This window comes from Delphinapterus leucas, chromosome 14 (genome assembly GCF_059928025.1).
Source record: "Delphinapterus leucas isolate spDelLeu-1000000601 "Yukka" chromosome 14, BTC_Dleu_Yukka2, whole genome shotgun sequence".
NCBI lineage: Eukaryota > Metazoa > Chordata > Mammalia > Artiodactyla > Monodontidae > Delphinapterus > Delphinapterus leucas.
Window position 1 is genome coordinate 50,769,224 of NC_143142.1, and position 15,751 is coordinate 50,784,974.

At 49.2% G+C, this 15,751-nt stretch overlaps 1 protein-coding gene across 1 annotated transcript in view; it reads left to right on the plus strand.

The window, feature by feature from the left end:
• Positions 1 to 340: 340 nt before the first annotated feature.
• Positions 341 to 15,751, plus strand: part of FHOD3 (formin homology 2 domain containing 3) — a 497,208-nt gene continuing 481,797 nt past the window's right edge. The window contains exon 1 of the mRNA XM_022587005.3: positions 341 to 699. Coding sequence (XP_022442713.2) covers positions 535 to 699 — 165 coding nt within the window. The 5' untranslated portion in view covers positions 341 to 534. The remainder of the gene's footprint in view (positions 700 to 15,751) is intronic.

Sequence of the window (15,751 nt, forward strand, 5' to 3'; positions counted from 1 at the left end):
CATCTGGAAAGAGTTAAGTCCTCTCCCAGAAGGATAAGAAGCCAGGGGACGGCTATGCCCCCGCCCCGCCCCCATACCCCGGTTCCCCGAGCCCCGAGGGGTGCAGCTCGGCCGGGGCTCCCTCGGTCTCGGGGCACACGTGCAGCCGGCGGCCCAGGCGGTGTCCGCGCTGCTGGGGTCTGCCCGCCGGGGGTCGGGGGGTTCTCCGCCCCGCCGCCGCCGCCAGCGGACTTGGCGCAGGGCAGCGGATACTGCACGAGCCATCCTCCCTTTCCTGTTCCACGCGGCGGGTCGCGTGGGTCTCGGCGGCAGCCGGGCGGGCACAAGGGGGACGCCGGAGGGGAGGAGCCAGAGAGCGAGAGGAAGGAGGGGGCCCGCCGGCCCCGCCCCCGCCCCGCCCCCCGCGGCCGGAGCCTGTGAGCCCGCGAGCCAGCGAGCTGCGGCCGCGGCCTCCACTGCTTGCGGTGACCGCGGCGTCCCGGTCCGCGGCCCGCAGATCCCGGGGCCCGCGCCCCCCCGGGGCAGGGATGCATCATGGCCACGCTGGCTTGCCGTGTGCAGTTCTTGGACGATACGGACCCTTTCAACAGCACCAACTTCCCCGAGCCCAGCCGGCCGCCGCTGTTCACGTTCCGCGAGGACCTCGCGCTCGGTACCCAGCTGGCCGGGGTCCACCGGCTGCTGCGGGCGCCACACAAGGTACGGCCCGGCGCGGGAGGGCTGGGCCCCCGGGACGCAGCCCCTGCTGCGGGGCGCGCCGGGGTAGGGGCGCCACGGGCAAGCTGGGCTGGGCGCAGCCGAGAGACAAGCGCCCAAGGGCAGACCTCCCCCCTCTCCGTTAGGCAGAGGGGTCCGGGCGCCCGCCGGCTGGCTCAGGTTCTCCTAGGCCAGCGAGGAGGACAGCACCGCGTTCCGGCCCGGAGCGGGGGCGGGGGGGGGGCGGCGGACTGGGCAGAACAGGTGCGGCGCCGGTCGGAGGCGGGATGGAGAAGGTTCCCCACGCCGCGCCGTTCCCTCGGCCGGGTGGGCGGGGTGGGGCTCGGACGCCGGCAGTCGGTCCCCGCACCCGGGCGGGCGCCGAGCGGCGCGCGGAAAGAACCCGGGCCCCGGGGGGCTCTGGTCCTTCGCAGAGGAGACCCGAGCGACGCGCGGGACGAAACCTCTCAGGCCTCTGGGGCCGCTGCGGGCGGCCGTGCGACCCTCGCGACAAAGCACGCTTCCCGGGGACACCTCTCCTTCCTCCCCTGCGGGGCACCGCGGAGGGCGCCGCCCGCGCGCTACGATAGTGCTCGGAGCAGCCCCTTTTCCTTAGAAGAAGCAGGTGGCCTGGGGGACCTTGGAGGAGCAGTGGCTGTGGGAGGAGGGGCGGGGGCGCGGAGGGGCGGCGCGCGCACAGAGCCCCAAATGAGTGTCCCCTGGGAAGAATGGCTTCTCAGTCCAACCGATAGTTTTTTTTTTTTAACCCTTTTCAGGGCAGGCATCTTGCAAAGTGTGTGCTGCGAAGAGCTGGGCGTTGAAAGCCAAGCATTTAGTTACCCAGGACAGCCCTTTCTCCCACTTAGTGACTGCACCTTGAATAATTACTTCCCCGGTACATTTTTTTTTTGGCTTAGGGTTCATATCAGAGCTTGTAGATGATTTATTCCTTGAGGATCAACACTGATAAATATTTGGAAGAGATAACCCTTGATGCCAAAAAGAACAAAATCGATTTAAAAAAATTTTTTAGACTTCTGTATGCTGTTCACCTGCCTTGGAAATAGAGAGGGAGGTTGGTGTGGGTACTGGTGAACATTGGCAGTGGCGTCTGTTATATCACTGCTTCCCTCTCGCCTCCCAAACGCCACTTCTTAATGAGTAACCTGTCTTCAGGAATGAGGAATGGGGCAGTTCTGTCTCCTTTTCTCTGTGCTGGTGCAGGATGGATACAGTCACTGCTCCTGGGAACCTCTCTGGCCGTAAAAGGTTGGATTGGGAGAATGATGTTTTTATTGTGGACTCAGCTTATCAGAGTCACTTTTGTCAGTTATTTGGTTCTTCTCAGCCAGTGGGTTCAGTTAAGCGTTTTCGAAGGGCTTCTTCAGCGTCATGGTTATTTCATTCACTATGGTCTCTGATTACAGAGATCTTTTGTTGAAACCACAGAAGACTCATAATTGTGGCCCTGTGACCTTGAAGTACTTTCCTTGGATTTCAAGCCCTGTGTACACCGGCTGACCTTTCAAGCTGGAACCTGAAGTACATTTTTATGTTTCCATGGAATAGCCCCATAGCCTTGATCCAGTGTTCCTGGTCTCGTAGGAGATCCTGATGCTCCAGCATTACACCACCCCCTCCACTGCCCCCAACCCCCTAGAAGCCACAGCACAGCAGTTGCCCTGGCTCACAGGACTTTCTGAGATGGCCCTTGTAGAATAAATGGAACCCAAATACGTCCCACAGAGACCCTTCACTCCTTGTCCTGCGGGAGGCCCAGCCAGCCTCAGTCTGAGTCTTTTGCCTGCAGATGTTTGGCATTGTTTTTCACGTCTAGAGCCGACTGATTGGCTAGTTCTATTAGCAGCGTTCTGTAAAGGAGAATTCAGGGCATTTACGTGCCTAGGTGCACATTTATATTGTAAAATGCTAGTTAATTTCCAGCAGGGAATCTGCTGGGTTGGATGACGCATCTGTGATAGAAAGAGCCAATGAGTTTTGAGCACTTGGTATGTAGGTTTGTACTCTATTAGGGATGTCAGTGCAGGATCTCATTTAATATTACACACGTCTGTGAAGTGCAGACTTTTACTATACCTATTTTACAGATGAGGAAACTGAGGCAGAGAGCAATTAAATAACCTAGTTTCTCTGTTAGGAGTGGGGAGCTGAGATTCAAACCTTGTCTGTGCGGCTTGAGACTCCACTGCCGTTCTGCTCCCTGGACCAGCTGTTTGGCTGTGGGCAGAAGCCGCATCTTCTCGGGCTTCCATTCCATTAACTTGGGGAGTTTCCTGAATCAGCTTCCTAGGCCAGGTACTTTTTGGCCTGGGGCAGGTGTTACAAGCATGAGTAAGAGCCTTGAGACAGAATTCCAGCCTGGTAGGGTTCACAGTCAGAGGTGGGAACAAATAGTTACGAACCCTGCTGTGAATTAGCTAACAGTGAGGGAATGGGCAAGCCCCTGCCATGGATAAGGTTTCCATGTCCCATGGAGCCCAGCCTGGCAAGAGGAGGCGTTCCTGGGGCAGGGGGCGTTCTGGGTGGTGAGAGGGGAGAAGCGTGATTGTGAAACATGCAGACACTCCCAGTGTCCTCAGCCATCCTGCCTGGGGGTGTAGACTTTTGCTTGAAGGAGATGGCACACCCAGCAAAGCGTGCAGGGCCTAAGTGAGCGGCTGGATGAATTTTCACTAAGTGAACACACCTGTGTAACAAGCCCCCTAAAAGTCCCCTGCAGAGGGTCTTAATTTGTAAAGTTCCCCTAGAGATTCTCCTGTGCTGGGAACCTTTGAACTGGTTAACCTCTTAGGTCCTTTCCAGCCCAAACTTGAGTCTATGCACCTTTTCCTAAGCTAATGAAATATGTATACACTTATCTCATGTTTGCTGACTCCATTTGAAGTTAGTTGTTCATTTAAACCATTGTCTTGGACGAAAACAACATGTGCTTATAATGCTTTATCATTTTTTCCCCAAGCTGCTAGACTGAAAAATAAAAAACCACCCCAGCTTTTTATAGTAGTTCTAAGAGAATAATTAAATAAATGATTAGTCTGGTAACAAAAAGGTCAGAACGGGTACCGTATTCTCACTGAGGGAGATGTTTATTTTGGTGGTTGTATGTTTTATCTGGGCTATGTGAGGCCTTTTGTTTTCAAATGCTGCATAAACAGGTGTTTATTTCTGGTTCAGTGTCTTAAGAAGAAAAATAATTGTAATTACAGGACTTATAATTTAGAAAAAACTGTGCAGTAGAATTAATAGAATCCTAGACCTTTCAAAGCTTAGATGTCTTTGGATTGTTTGACACCAAAGTGAAGGCTCTAAGGATTCTTGCTTCTTTTTGATAGGCAAAACTGGAATTGTGGTGGTACCAAAAAACTGGTAACTAGCTTGCGTGTCAAAACAGCAATTATGACCTAGTAATTTAATTCAGGGAATGTTTCCGTGGCTGCTGCGGACCAGAGAGTAGAATAATAACAGTTCCCAGGTCCCAGCCACGTGCCCGAGCCAAGCACCGTCCCAGACACGCATCATCTTGCCGAGCCCGCGGCCACCCCGTGGGTCGGGCGCTGGTACTGTTGCATCTCACAGCAGAAGAGCCCAAAGCACAAAAAAGTCGGTGGGCCATGCGAGTGGGACATTCCAGAGCTGGCATTTGGCACCAGGTCTGAGTCCTTAATGACTCTACTACTTTTGTGTCTTGAGTTTTTTCCTTCCAGGCAGCCTGCCCACGTTTCAGAGTTCCATGCTCTCATTGGATTAGCCTTGACTGTGCCCTGTTCATTCCTTTCTCACTACCTTTGTCTTTGTGGTTCCCTTGCTGCCTCAGCTATCCCACCTGTCAGATAGCCAGTTGCTGGGAGGATTAGAACCTTGGTCCTCTCAGTGTGGGCTGGGCATCACCTGGGCTCTTAGAAATGCACTCTCAGGCCTCCCCAGACCTGCTGGAGCAGAATGTGCATTTCCCCGAGATGCCTTGGTGATTCCTGTACACACTGCAGTCTGAGCAGCATGGATTAGAGGTCATTTAGGTCAGACTCAGTACAGGGCTAGGAGGGTTCTCTCTGTCTCCCCTGTTCACAGATAACTTCCTCGAGGGTAAAGACCTGGGCTGTCCAGTTCTCCAGAGTTCTCCTGGAAGCTGAGCAGTGCTGAGATGGAGTGTGCACTAAGTTGATTGATGGGCGTTAGTTTTAGAACACAAATCCACTGGTATTATTGCTCTAATGAATTTCCACCTTAATCCTCTTAAGGGACACATCTGTTTGCTACATTACATTAAGATTTTTTAAAGATGAGGTCATTAGTAAAGTTGGCAAGTGTGTTGTGTCACATAGCATCTTAGGACAAAACTGTTTAAGAATGTTGTATGAACAGCTAAGAGTGTCTCCGTGCAAGCTGAGTTGAATCCAACTGTACCGTAATTAGCTCAGTTGGTTGGAGCCGTGCTATTGAGATCAGGATCATGGGATTGAACCCTTTATGGGTCAGTTGGCTTTGCTTCATGCATGGCCACAGACCGCATTGGTAACGCAGCTAGACATCCAGCAGGTGCTGTCCTGGCTCCCTGCAAGGGTTTGGGTTGGGGTGGCCTGGTAGAAATCTTTGGGGGCAAAGGGCTAACATATAATGAGCTTGTGCTGGGCACTGTACTGTGGGCCTCGGCGAATAACTTCACTGACCCTCACAAGAGTTCTAGCAGACAGACAATGGTATCTCCAGTTAACAGATGGGGAAACTGAGGCACAGGGAGGTTAGGCAGGTTATCTAAGGTCACGCTGCTTTTAAGTGGAGGAGCTGGGATTTAAGGTCAAGTCTTTTTTTCCTCCAGGGTTTGTAGCCAACTGTGTCCCGTTATTAGAAAACCAGCAGAGCACATGCTTTCTGTGCAGGGGGAGGGGTGGGGAGAGGGGGCTGACTGCATTGCCTTTTCACGCTGCTGCCTGTCACAGCTTGTGACTTAAATGGTTGTGCTCTGGTTGTCCTTCCAGTGTAGAAGCTCTGGGAGTCTGTGCCTCTTGTCCTCAGAGTCCAACCTGCTTCCCTCTGGAAAACAACAGGACTGCCTTTGCCCTCCTCTGGACTCTGAAATGTTAGTTTTTAGTGGAGGCAGATTTAAAACTGATTAACATGCTAAGGCCAACTCAGGAGCACCCCTCCCCCAGCCTCCTTTCCCCTCCATGGTTTATTTCTCTCTGAAGATGAAACTTTTGAACCTTGGAAACCTTTCTGTCCTCAGACAGAAAACAGTCACCACTCCTGCAACCTCCACACCGTGTCACCTGCAGGTGATGGCCCTGTTTACTGTGGCCAGCGCAGGAATGTCCCCGATTTAAACCTGGCTTTCTGATCCATGTAGCTGGTTCCGCGTCTGTGGGGCATTTTCAGTCTTGGGTTTGTCAGCATCTGGTCCTTTCCAGAGACAATCAGACTGCTTTTTGTTTTGTTTTGTTGTTTTAGCTATTTTATTGGGATGTGTTTCTGTGCCTTGTTCTGAACTAAGTAAGAAAGAATGGGGGAAATTAAGTTATAGTGAATGTTAAGCCTCACCACAGGGATGTAATCAGGAAAATACAGATTGTGGGAAATTATAGTTTTACCAACAAATACATTATAAAGGAGAAAAAGATGGAGATGGAAGGAAACCTTAGATTAAAAGAGATTTAAGAGATATATCAACCAATTGCAATGTGTGGCTCTAACTGGACATTGATTCAAACAAACACATTGTAGGGAATTCCCTGGTGGTCAAGTGGTTAGGACTCCGTGCTTTCACTGCCAAGGGGGTGGGTTCAATCCCTGGTCGGGGATCCCCATAAGCTGTGCGGCCAAAAAAAAAAATTGTAAATAAATATTTGAGACCATTGGGGAAACCTGAATAGCGACTTTTTGATATTAAAAATTGTTGAAGTTAAATTAATAAAAAAATAAAAAATTAAAACAAAATTAATAAAGATCTTTAACATTAAAATTATTAAAGTGTGATAATACTGCTGTGTTATGTTTAAGGAAAAGTCTGTATCTTTCAGAGATACATACTGAAATAGTTACAGATGAAGTTATATAATGTCTAGAATTTGCTTCAAAATAATCTTGGATGAGGGGCAAGTAAATAGGTGGGTGAGTGTATAGAGGAAGCAAGACAGAATTTGAGTTAAAGCTGGATTATACGTCTTTGGGGGAGTCATTATACTATTCGCTGTAGTTTTGCATATGTTGAACTTTTTTTTTTTAAGAAAATAGCTAAAAAAATTAGGTTATGAGTTCTGATGTTCCCTTTGGGATCAGCGTCCTTTCATTAAGTGTCACCGTGTGTCCTTAGTGTGTTTGCTGTGGCTGAGATGGCCAATCAGTAAATTTTTTGTAGTGCCTCCACTGATACCTCCCTTCCCACCCTGATAGTCGTGTTCTCCTTAGGATTTTTGAAAAACAAACGTAGGACATCAGTCTTTTAATGTTCAGAGTATCTTTCTCGGCTCAGTCAATTCCAGTGATGAACTCAGCAGTCATCAGTCACATAAACTGTTAGCTTAGTAAAAAGTGTTAGGGTAGAGATATTATACATGGAGCACATGCATCTAAATTTTTATCACTAAACTGAGAAGTTGCTAAGGCTATAATTAACGATATCAATATAAAAGTGCTCAGTTTCCCAGTGGCTCTTGGAGGCTGTGACATGCTTGCTTGGCCACCCCGGGGGTCGTGCCCCATTCCTAGTGAGTCAGCATGGCCTCCATCTTCAGTATGCCTCGAGAGAGTATCTCAGAATGCAGTGAATGCAGTGATGTTGTAATGCATTTGAAGATGTAAGTTGATTGTATAACTTGGCACTCAGCATCACGGGCAACTTTTGATTTTAGCTCATTCAAAAAATAAAGTTACCACACATCAGCAAAATTATCTATACACCCAGAAGTTTGTCTATTTTTAGACCCATGTAGTGACAAACAGACTCTGCACTGTATCTATATACAACTTGGAAACATACCTTCTCTTCCCCACTTAGATTTGGAGCCTAGAAATTAAAAAGTTGGACTCCAAGGGAAAATGTTTAGAACTTAATGTTAGAAAAAAAAGAAATCTCAAAATTGTTGAAGATGTTGAGAAAAGGGAAAATGTTAAAGAACTTGCAATTCAATACAGACTAATACTCCTAGGTTTGGCAAGAATGACACAGAAAAATTAGTTTGTGGGTCACCTCATCAAATATTTTTAGCATTCTTGGAAAGAGGAAAACCCAGAAGAAGACTTTTTTGTTATTGATTAGGCTACTTGGACTCTTCATACACTGGTATTACAGCAGGGAATGAAATGCCAGGGTCTTAACCAGAGTGCACGGGTCAAGCCAAAGATAATTGTGAAGTTCTCAGAATAGAAGGTAACTAACTGCTGCATCTTCTGACTGGTTTATCAGATCCCAAGAGTGGCTTGGGGTTCATAGCAAATGCTGATGGGCAAACACTCCTGAGTGGCCAGATGCTGACGTGTTTAGAGCAGGCTGGAGACAGAGCAGTGGGTCCTCAGAGAGGACATGAGAAGGAGGTCCTTCTGGCTCAACTAGGGTCACACACAGCACTGCAGCCATTCACCCGGTTGCCTAAAACTGGCCACAATTTTGACTAAAGAAGTTTATACCAATGACACTTGTTTTATCTGTGATTTGAGGTCACCTTCTCCAACCCTCCCCTGGTTATAATTGATTAATCCGAGTTGATGGTAACATCCCTCACAATTCATGAAAAGCATGAGTGAGCGGTGGTACTGGGGTGGAGACAGCTGCTTTAAGCAGTGCTTCCCCCCCGCCCCCATATCTGTAGTTTTATTAAATGAAAACAAAATTTACTATTAATTGTGCTGCAGCCTGGGAACCTAGCTTTTAACCCTTATGACCATTGTGAGGGCACTTCCGTCTGGTCCTCTGATTTCATCATGGAGGCTGCAGGCAGCTGGGGGGTGCAGGTGCTGGACCCCCGGGGAAGCAGCCGACTGAAGACTGGGTATTGAGTCACTCGGAGCACAGTCTCCACTGCCTCCCCGACTTCCGTTGCATCCACAGCCTCGAGGGGGTGTTTCTGGCCTCCCTGCTCCCCTATCTAGCAGTGTGTTCTTGGTCTAACACCCCTCTCACTGTCTCACTGTAGTTTACAGCAAGTCTTGATGGGGCAGGGTGAAGGTTCCCTCCTTGCCTTGGAACATGGCCATTAATAGGAAAAAAGTAAAAGGTTAGAGATAGGGTCCATTCAGTGTTTTTTGTTTGTTTTTTTTTTGCGGTACACGGGCCACTCACTGCTGTGGCCTCTCCCTTTGCGGAGCGCAGGCTCTGGACGCGCAGGCTCAGTGGCCATGGCTCACGGGCCCAGCCGCTCCACGGCATGTGGGATCGTCCCGGACCGGAGCACGAACCTGCATCGGCAGGCGGACTCTCAACCGCTGCGCCACCAGGGAAGCCCCCATTCAGCGGGTTTTAATGTGAGGGAACAGCCCAGGAATCAGGCCTGTGTGATTGGCTAAAGAGGAAAGAGAGAGCATGTCACTCCTCTGCTCTAAAACCTCACTCAGGCCCCCTGCCATTCAGGGTTACTCCGAAGCCCTTGAGTGTCTGGCCTGCTGCTCCATGAGGGTTGGTTGCTTGGTTTACTGGTGTAGCCCTAGAGCCTGGAACAGTGCTTGGTACATCATGCGTATACAGTAAATAGGTGTTGAATGAGTGAATTATCATACACTTTAGAGTTGGAGGGAAAAAAGAGCGGTCTCCTTACCCCAGCTGTCTCCATGCAGAAGTCCCTTCTGTAAAGCCTCTGGTCAAACACATTCTAGCTGCTTCTTCATGTATGATAGAGAGAAGTTGGTCCCCTCCTTTCAAGTTTGGCGTTTATCCATTTTTGAACTTTATTTGCTGGACTTTATTCTTTACTTGTCCCTGATTTTCACCTGGAAAGGTGAATCCTCATATCCCCACAGATGGGGATGGAAGTGGGTCTGGACCATCAACTGGCTGACTGAGCCCAAGAGAGGATGGAGATAGGATGGATAAGGCAGAAGAACCATGACCTCAGGGTTTGGTAAGTAGAGTGACCTGGGACCTGGGACCTGCAGGTAGTGCCTGGAGGGAGTTGCAGGAAGTTTGTATACTTTTCCCTGTGGTGGCAGAAGTAAAAAGCCGCTTTCTTTTCACGTTAAAGCTGAGTCATCTGGATTGTTTTTATTACTCAAATCAGTGTATGTATCTTGATATGTATATGGTCTGGTACCCTAAGGCATCTTCACACTTGCAGTTCCATTTTACTGTGAACTTAAACTGTTCGTCTCGAATCAGGGAGACGTTGCTGGGGAGAGATCACGGCTAACAAAGCTAGGTTCAATGAGAGAAAGGCCAGGAAGCAAGGAGTCTACCCTTATAAAACAGACAAAGCATCTGTTCCCATCGCAGAATGAGCATGTGTATAAATTTTGAGACTACAGAAAAGCACACTGAAGAAATAGAAATCATTTCCTTATTACCCAGAGGGAACCACTCTTAACACTTTTGCGTCTTACCAGAATTAAAATATATAATGTTTTCAAACATTTATAATGTTTTAAATGTTTGATAAAAATATAAATATCTGAATACTTTCCCAAGTCATTAAATATTCTTGGAGTGTATCATCTTTAATGACAACATGGTGATCCAGCCTGTGCATGTACTATGGCCCAGATGTAAGCATTGCTCCCATGCTCTGTGAGGGAAAGGGCTCTGTCTTCTTCAATGTTTATTCCTCCTGTGCTTGGTCCTTTTTTTTTTTTTTTTAACATCTTTATTGGAGTATAATTACTTTACAATGGTGTGTTAGTTTCTGCTTTATAACTAAGTGAATCAGCTATACATATACATATATCACCATATCTCTTCCCTCTTGTGTCTCCCTCCCTCCCACCCTTCCTATCTGTGGTTGGTCCTTAATAAATCTTCATTAAATGAATATATGAATGAATGAAACATTGGATGTTTAGTCAGTTGCCAGTAAAAAAAATGCACATAATGCTCTTTTATATATATACTTGCAGAAAAAATAATCTTTATGCTTTGATTGCTTCCTTAAGATGAATTATTAGATGTTTAGTTGCTGAGTAGAAGGGTAAAGAATTCATCTTAGATGGGAGCAGTTTCCCCCATTTTAAGCATTGGCGATGGTTGGGAAGATGGTCCCTAAGTCCATATAGGACTGTTGAAGACCTGGGCCAGGATGGGAAGCCCAGCTCCAGTCCTACCTCCTTCTTGCAGGTGCAGCTGGTGTCATAGCAGAGAGTGACATCTGAATTCTGGGAAGATAACCCGGTGGTACTCAGAGAAGATTGTTAAAACCTTGAATAAATTATGTGTATGTATCCCATTGCCTCTCCCTATTTTGAGGGACAAAATCATGACTGTACTTTAAAGTTAGATCGATTACATTTCATGAATGCACATATTCAATGTTCAGTATAACAGTATTATATTAGTAAGACAAAGATACATCTCATTAGTTGTTAATGCTTTGAGAAAACAGAGGCACTCATATCCTGTGGGTAGTGTAGTCGATGACTCTGCCTCTTTCTAGAGACTTGGCAATATCCACAAGTCATAAAAATGATTGTTTTTGACCCAGTGACCCTACTTACAGGAATTATTTGAAGAGATATATAAAAATGATGAAAGTACTATATGTATAAAGATATTTGAGGATTGTTTTATAATGAAAAGCTAAAAAATGTCCAACAACAAGGGAGATATTAAGTCATTATGTTTTATTATGGTTAGAATATTGGGTAGCTATTAAAATAACTCATACCTTAGTCAGCTCAGGCTGCCGTAACAAAATACCATAGACTGGGGGGGCTTCAACGACAGACGTTTATTTCTCACAGTTCTGGAGGCTGGGATGTCCAAGGGTGAGGTGCTGGCAGATTTGGTTCTTGGTGAAGCCCTTCTTTCTGGCTTGCAGATGGCCACCTCCTTGCTGTGACCTCACATGGCAGAGAGGAAGCTCTGGTGTCTCTTATATTTCTTATAAGGGCACTAATCCTGTCATGGAGGTCCTACCCTCATGACATCATTTAAACCTAGTTACCGCTCAAAGGCCCCACCTCCTAATACCATCATATTGAGGGGTAGGGCCTCAACATATGAATTTTGGGGAGACACATTCAATTCATAACACCCTGCATGAGTCATGAAATTGTACATGCGGACATGTAGGTAAGAAATGTTAAAGACGGGACCAGTAACTTCTTTCTCCCAGACCTGCTCACCACGCCCCTTCTGCATCTCATTCATTGGAAACACCATGAGAACGTCTTGTCAGCCTTGGTTCCTGTGCACCCATCCAGTCCCCACCCTTCCATTGCCGAGTCATCCAGGCTCTCATTTGGACTCCCGGCTCCAGATAAAAGTGATCCATCCCCCAACCTACTTTCCCTACCTCCTCCTCCTTTACTCTGGTGCTTCCCCATTATTGACAGGGTAAAATCACAACTCATCATAAGGACACCCAGGGCTCTCTGGGACCTGGCCTCTTGTCTGCCACTCCCACATTGCCCCGACTGTCCTTCCCCCCACCCCGCCCCTCCCGAGCCCTGGCTGTGCTAAAATGCTTGCAGTTTCACTAAGAGGCTGCCCTGGATGGTAGTTTAATGTCTTACCTCTCCCTGGACTGCCCCTCCATCCTCCAGCCTGGGGTGAGACCATGTCTGAGGCTCACCTCTGCTCGGCTTTGCCAGCCCTCCCCCTTGGTCTGTGCAGGCTGTGCTCCTAGCCCCCTCCCACTTGTGACACTCTGGTTCTTATTTCATCCCATGTCACCATCTTCCCACCAGCTGTAAACCCTCAGTAGCAGGAAGTGCATTTCAACTCACGGTTCAGTTCAGAGTTCCTAGAACAGTGCCTGATACACAGTAAGCCCTAATAAATAGTTTTTGACTATCTGAAAGAAGGTTAAGTGAAAAAAGTGCAGTATATATTTATATACATGATGATCGCAACACTACCAAAGGTAAAATCGATAGCTAGTGGGAAGCAGTCACATAGCACAGGGAGATCAGCTCGGTGCTTTGTGGGAGAGGGAGGGTGGGAGGGAGGGAGACGCAAGAGGGAGGAGATATGGGGATATATATATATGTATAGCTGATCCACTTTGTTATACAGCAGAAACTAACACAGCATGGTAAAGCAATTATACTCCAATAAAGATGTTAAAAAAAAAAAAGAATAGATATCCTCAAACCTTTGTCAGATTCCTAATCCATAAACATGATTTGTATGTTATAATTTCCCTCACAAACGGCGGGTGAGTGGGGCATAACCAGCTCTTCAGAGTCTCAAATCCTTGTATTCTGGCCTCTTCCGCACTAGGCCCAGGCTAGGTCCTCGGACAGGAATCCTCAGGTTGGCAGAAGAAGGCCCGCCATCCGTCAGGGTCATTTCCTGTTGCGTTTGGAGGGGCGGGCACGAGCCTGGGGCCCTCCTGGGTGGGGGCCATGAGGTCTGCTCCATGGGGCCAGGCTTGAGGGCTGCAGTGCAAGATGGGGACGCGCTGCCTCCTCCCACTTCCCTGGCTGTGCCTGAGCCTTCTGCAGGCCTCCTTTACCGTTCCTGCCCAGGCTGAGCGTGGCAGTTATGTGGTGAAGAGAGTTCTGAGCTTGTGCGGGGGGCACAGGTGGCCACAGCAGCTGTGAGCAGTGGGAAATTCTGAGCAGGGGGCGGACCTGGGAGACTGGAGTGCTACCCGCAGAGTCCAACCGCCCTTCTCTCCACTGGGGAGATTCGGCCCTTTGCCAACCTTGGAGCCTCTGGGGAGATTTTACTTCAGGTGATGGCACTCACCTAAGGGGGATCTGTTACCCCTTTGCTGTATCAGATCCTAGCTGCAGGCCACAGGAGTGCTCGGGCTGGCTCCTGATCACAGCTTCCATAAATCACCAGCCCTCTGGCTTCTGTAGGACTTGGTAGGTCCCGAGTGGCTAGTGTCTGAATGAGCAGTGCCCGGAGGTGGAAGAGGCTGTCCAGTCTTCCTGGGGTCCTGCATTCAAGTTCAACAGTTCCATGTGTCTGTCTGGGGGCAGGGAAAAGAGAGCTGTTGGGCATCCTGTCCAGAACAATAGTCAAGGATATGAGCGGTTTTTTGTTCCCAGAACTGGGTGCATTTTTGTGGACGGTGATTCATCACCGAATACGCCAGGAACAGAGCCCCGGCGTGTCTGTGCAGTTCACAAGGCGCTGGGACATAGGTTCGCCTGGCTGATCCTCACACAACCCTGCAGGAGAGGGAGATGGGGCATTTAGGCCCTGTCTCCAAGTTCAGAAAACGAAAATTAGGTTGCTTTCAGGACTGACGCACAAAGGTGGCGGGGCTAGAACTCAGGTACACATCTTCTGACCTCAGGCCCAACAGTCTCCCACAAGGACTCCCTGCCTCAGTCTGTCAGAGATAAGTGTGAGGAACATATGTTGGCACCCAGGGAAGTTTGTATTGATAGACGAGCACAATCAGGGGGAAATTTCAGCTGAGTTCATAGACATCACATGTAACCACCTGGTGATTATTTTTTACAAGGGAGCAGGCTTGGCTAAATGGGAAGCTTTATTTCTGTCAATGCCACTGATCCCAGGACATGATAATTAACCCTTTTATTGTCATGATTGGTTGGGGAAATAAGTCAGAAACATAACAAAAAGTGAAGTAACCTCTGAAGGCAGCATATGGCTCACGTCTAAGTGTGATGTAAGCAGCCTGGGCTATAGAAATGTCAGAAGTGGAAGAAATCCACGTGGACTGCACAGCCCAGAAAGCCTCCTGGAGAGAGTGGGTGGGGTGTGAGTGGTTGAAAGGGAAGGGTGTTCCATGCAGGTGAGAAGCAGATGGGATGGGTTTGGGATCAGGTACGGACGGCTCTGGGCGAGTGAGAGCGGCTGGCCGGAAGGTGGTGACCTACAGCTGTGGACCACGGGGCTGGGCTGGTACAAACAGTGAGCACAAAACTGTTTCAGAAGTTACTTCCATTCCATGTAGTGGAAACAAAGGAGAAGGAAGGGAAGAGGAGATAAAAAACAAATTTGGGAAGAAAATGATTACAGAGAAAAATCGAGGGAAGGAAAACCAGGGCAAAGAAGAGAGGAGAGGGATGGACCGGCAGTAACTGCAAAGCCATCTACGACCAATGCGTGGGAGGAGGAAAAGCATCAGAAACGAGCCGCCCGGGAGGGGCCTGGCCTGGGCCCAGGGCACAGGCTGTCCCGAAGCCCAGGGTCCCACTTGCTGCTGATTCCTGGTGGGCTGAGGCGTTAGCCCATGAGGGTTTAAGATGTGACCCTTTCTCCCTCCTTCCTCTCTTTCATGGGGTGTCTGCTCAGTGTCAGACTCTGTTAGGGTCAACACAGGAACCAAAATGAGTGAAACCAAGGGTGGGTGAAATGGGGTGGGCCCCAGCTCCGGCCCAGCCCGCGCGCTCCGCACGCCCTCTCCTCAAATCTTTGAACACAGCATCTCCCTTATGGGGCTGTCATGGACAAAACCAAAAAAAGGATCCTACTCTTGGGCTTCCCTGGTGGCACAGTGGTTGAGAGTCCGCCTGACGATGCAGGGGACACGGGTTCGTGCCCCGGTCCGGGAAGATCCCACATGCCACGGAGCGGCTGGGCCCGTGAGCCATGGCCGCTGAGCCTGCGCGTCCGGAGCCTGTGCTCCGCAGTGGGAGAGGCCACAACAGTGAGAGGCCCGCGTACCGCAAAAAAAAAAAAGATCCTACTCTTGCATGTTGGCACCACTTGGCTTTCGTGGCCTCCAGTCCCGCTGCCCGGTGGGCACCGGCAGGCTGTGCTCCTGTTTCCCTGGCCTCCCTCTCCCTGCCTTGCCCACCACTGCAGAGACAAAGCAGAACCTTCAGATGCAGCTCCTGTCCCCACCCGCCTGTCCATCTGCCCCCATGTGCCCGCCCTCCTTCCTAACGGGAGCTGTGTCCCCTCTCCTGGACCGGCCAGGCCCCTTTCCGCCGGACCTTCAACCACTGCTTCCCTCTGGGATCCCTCGTTTAG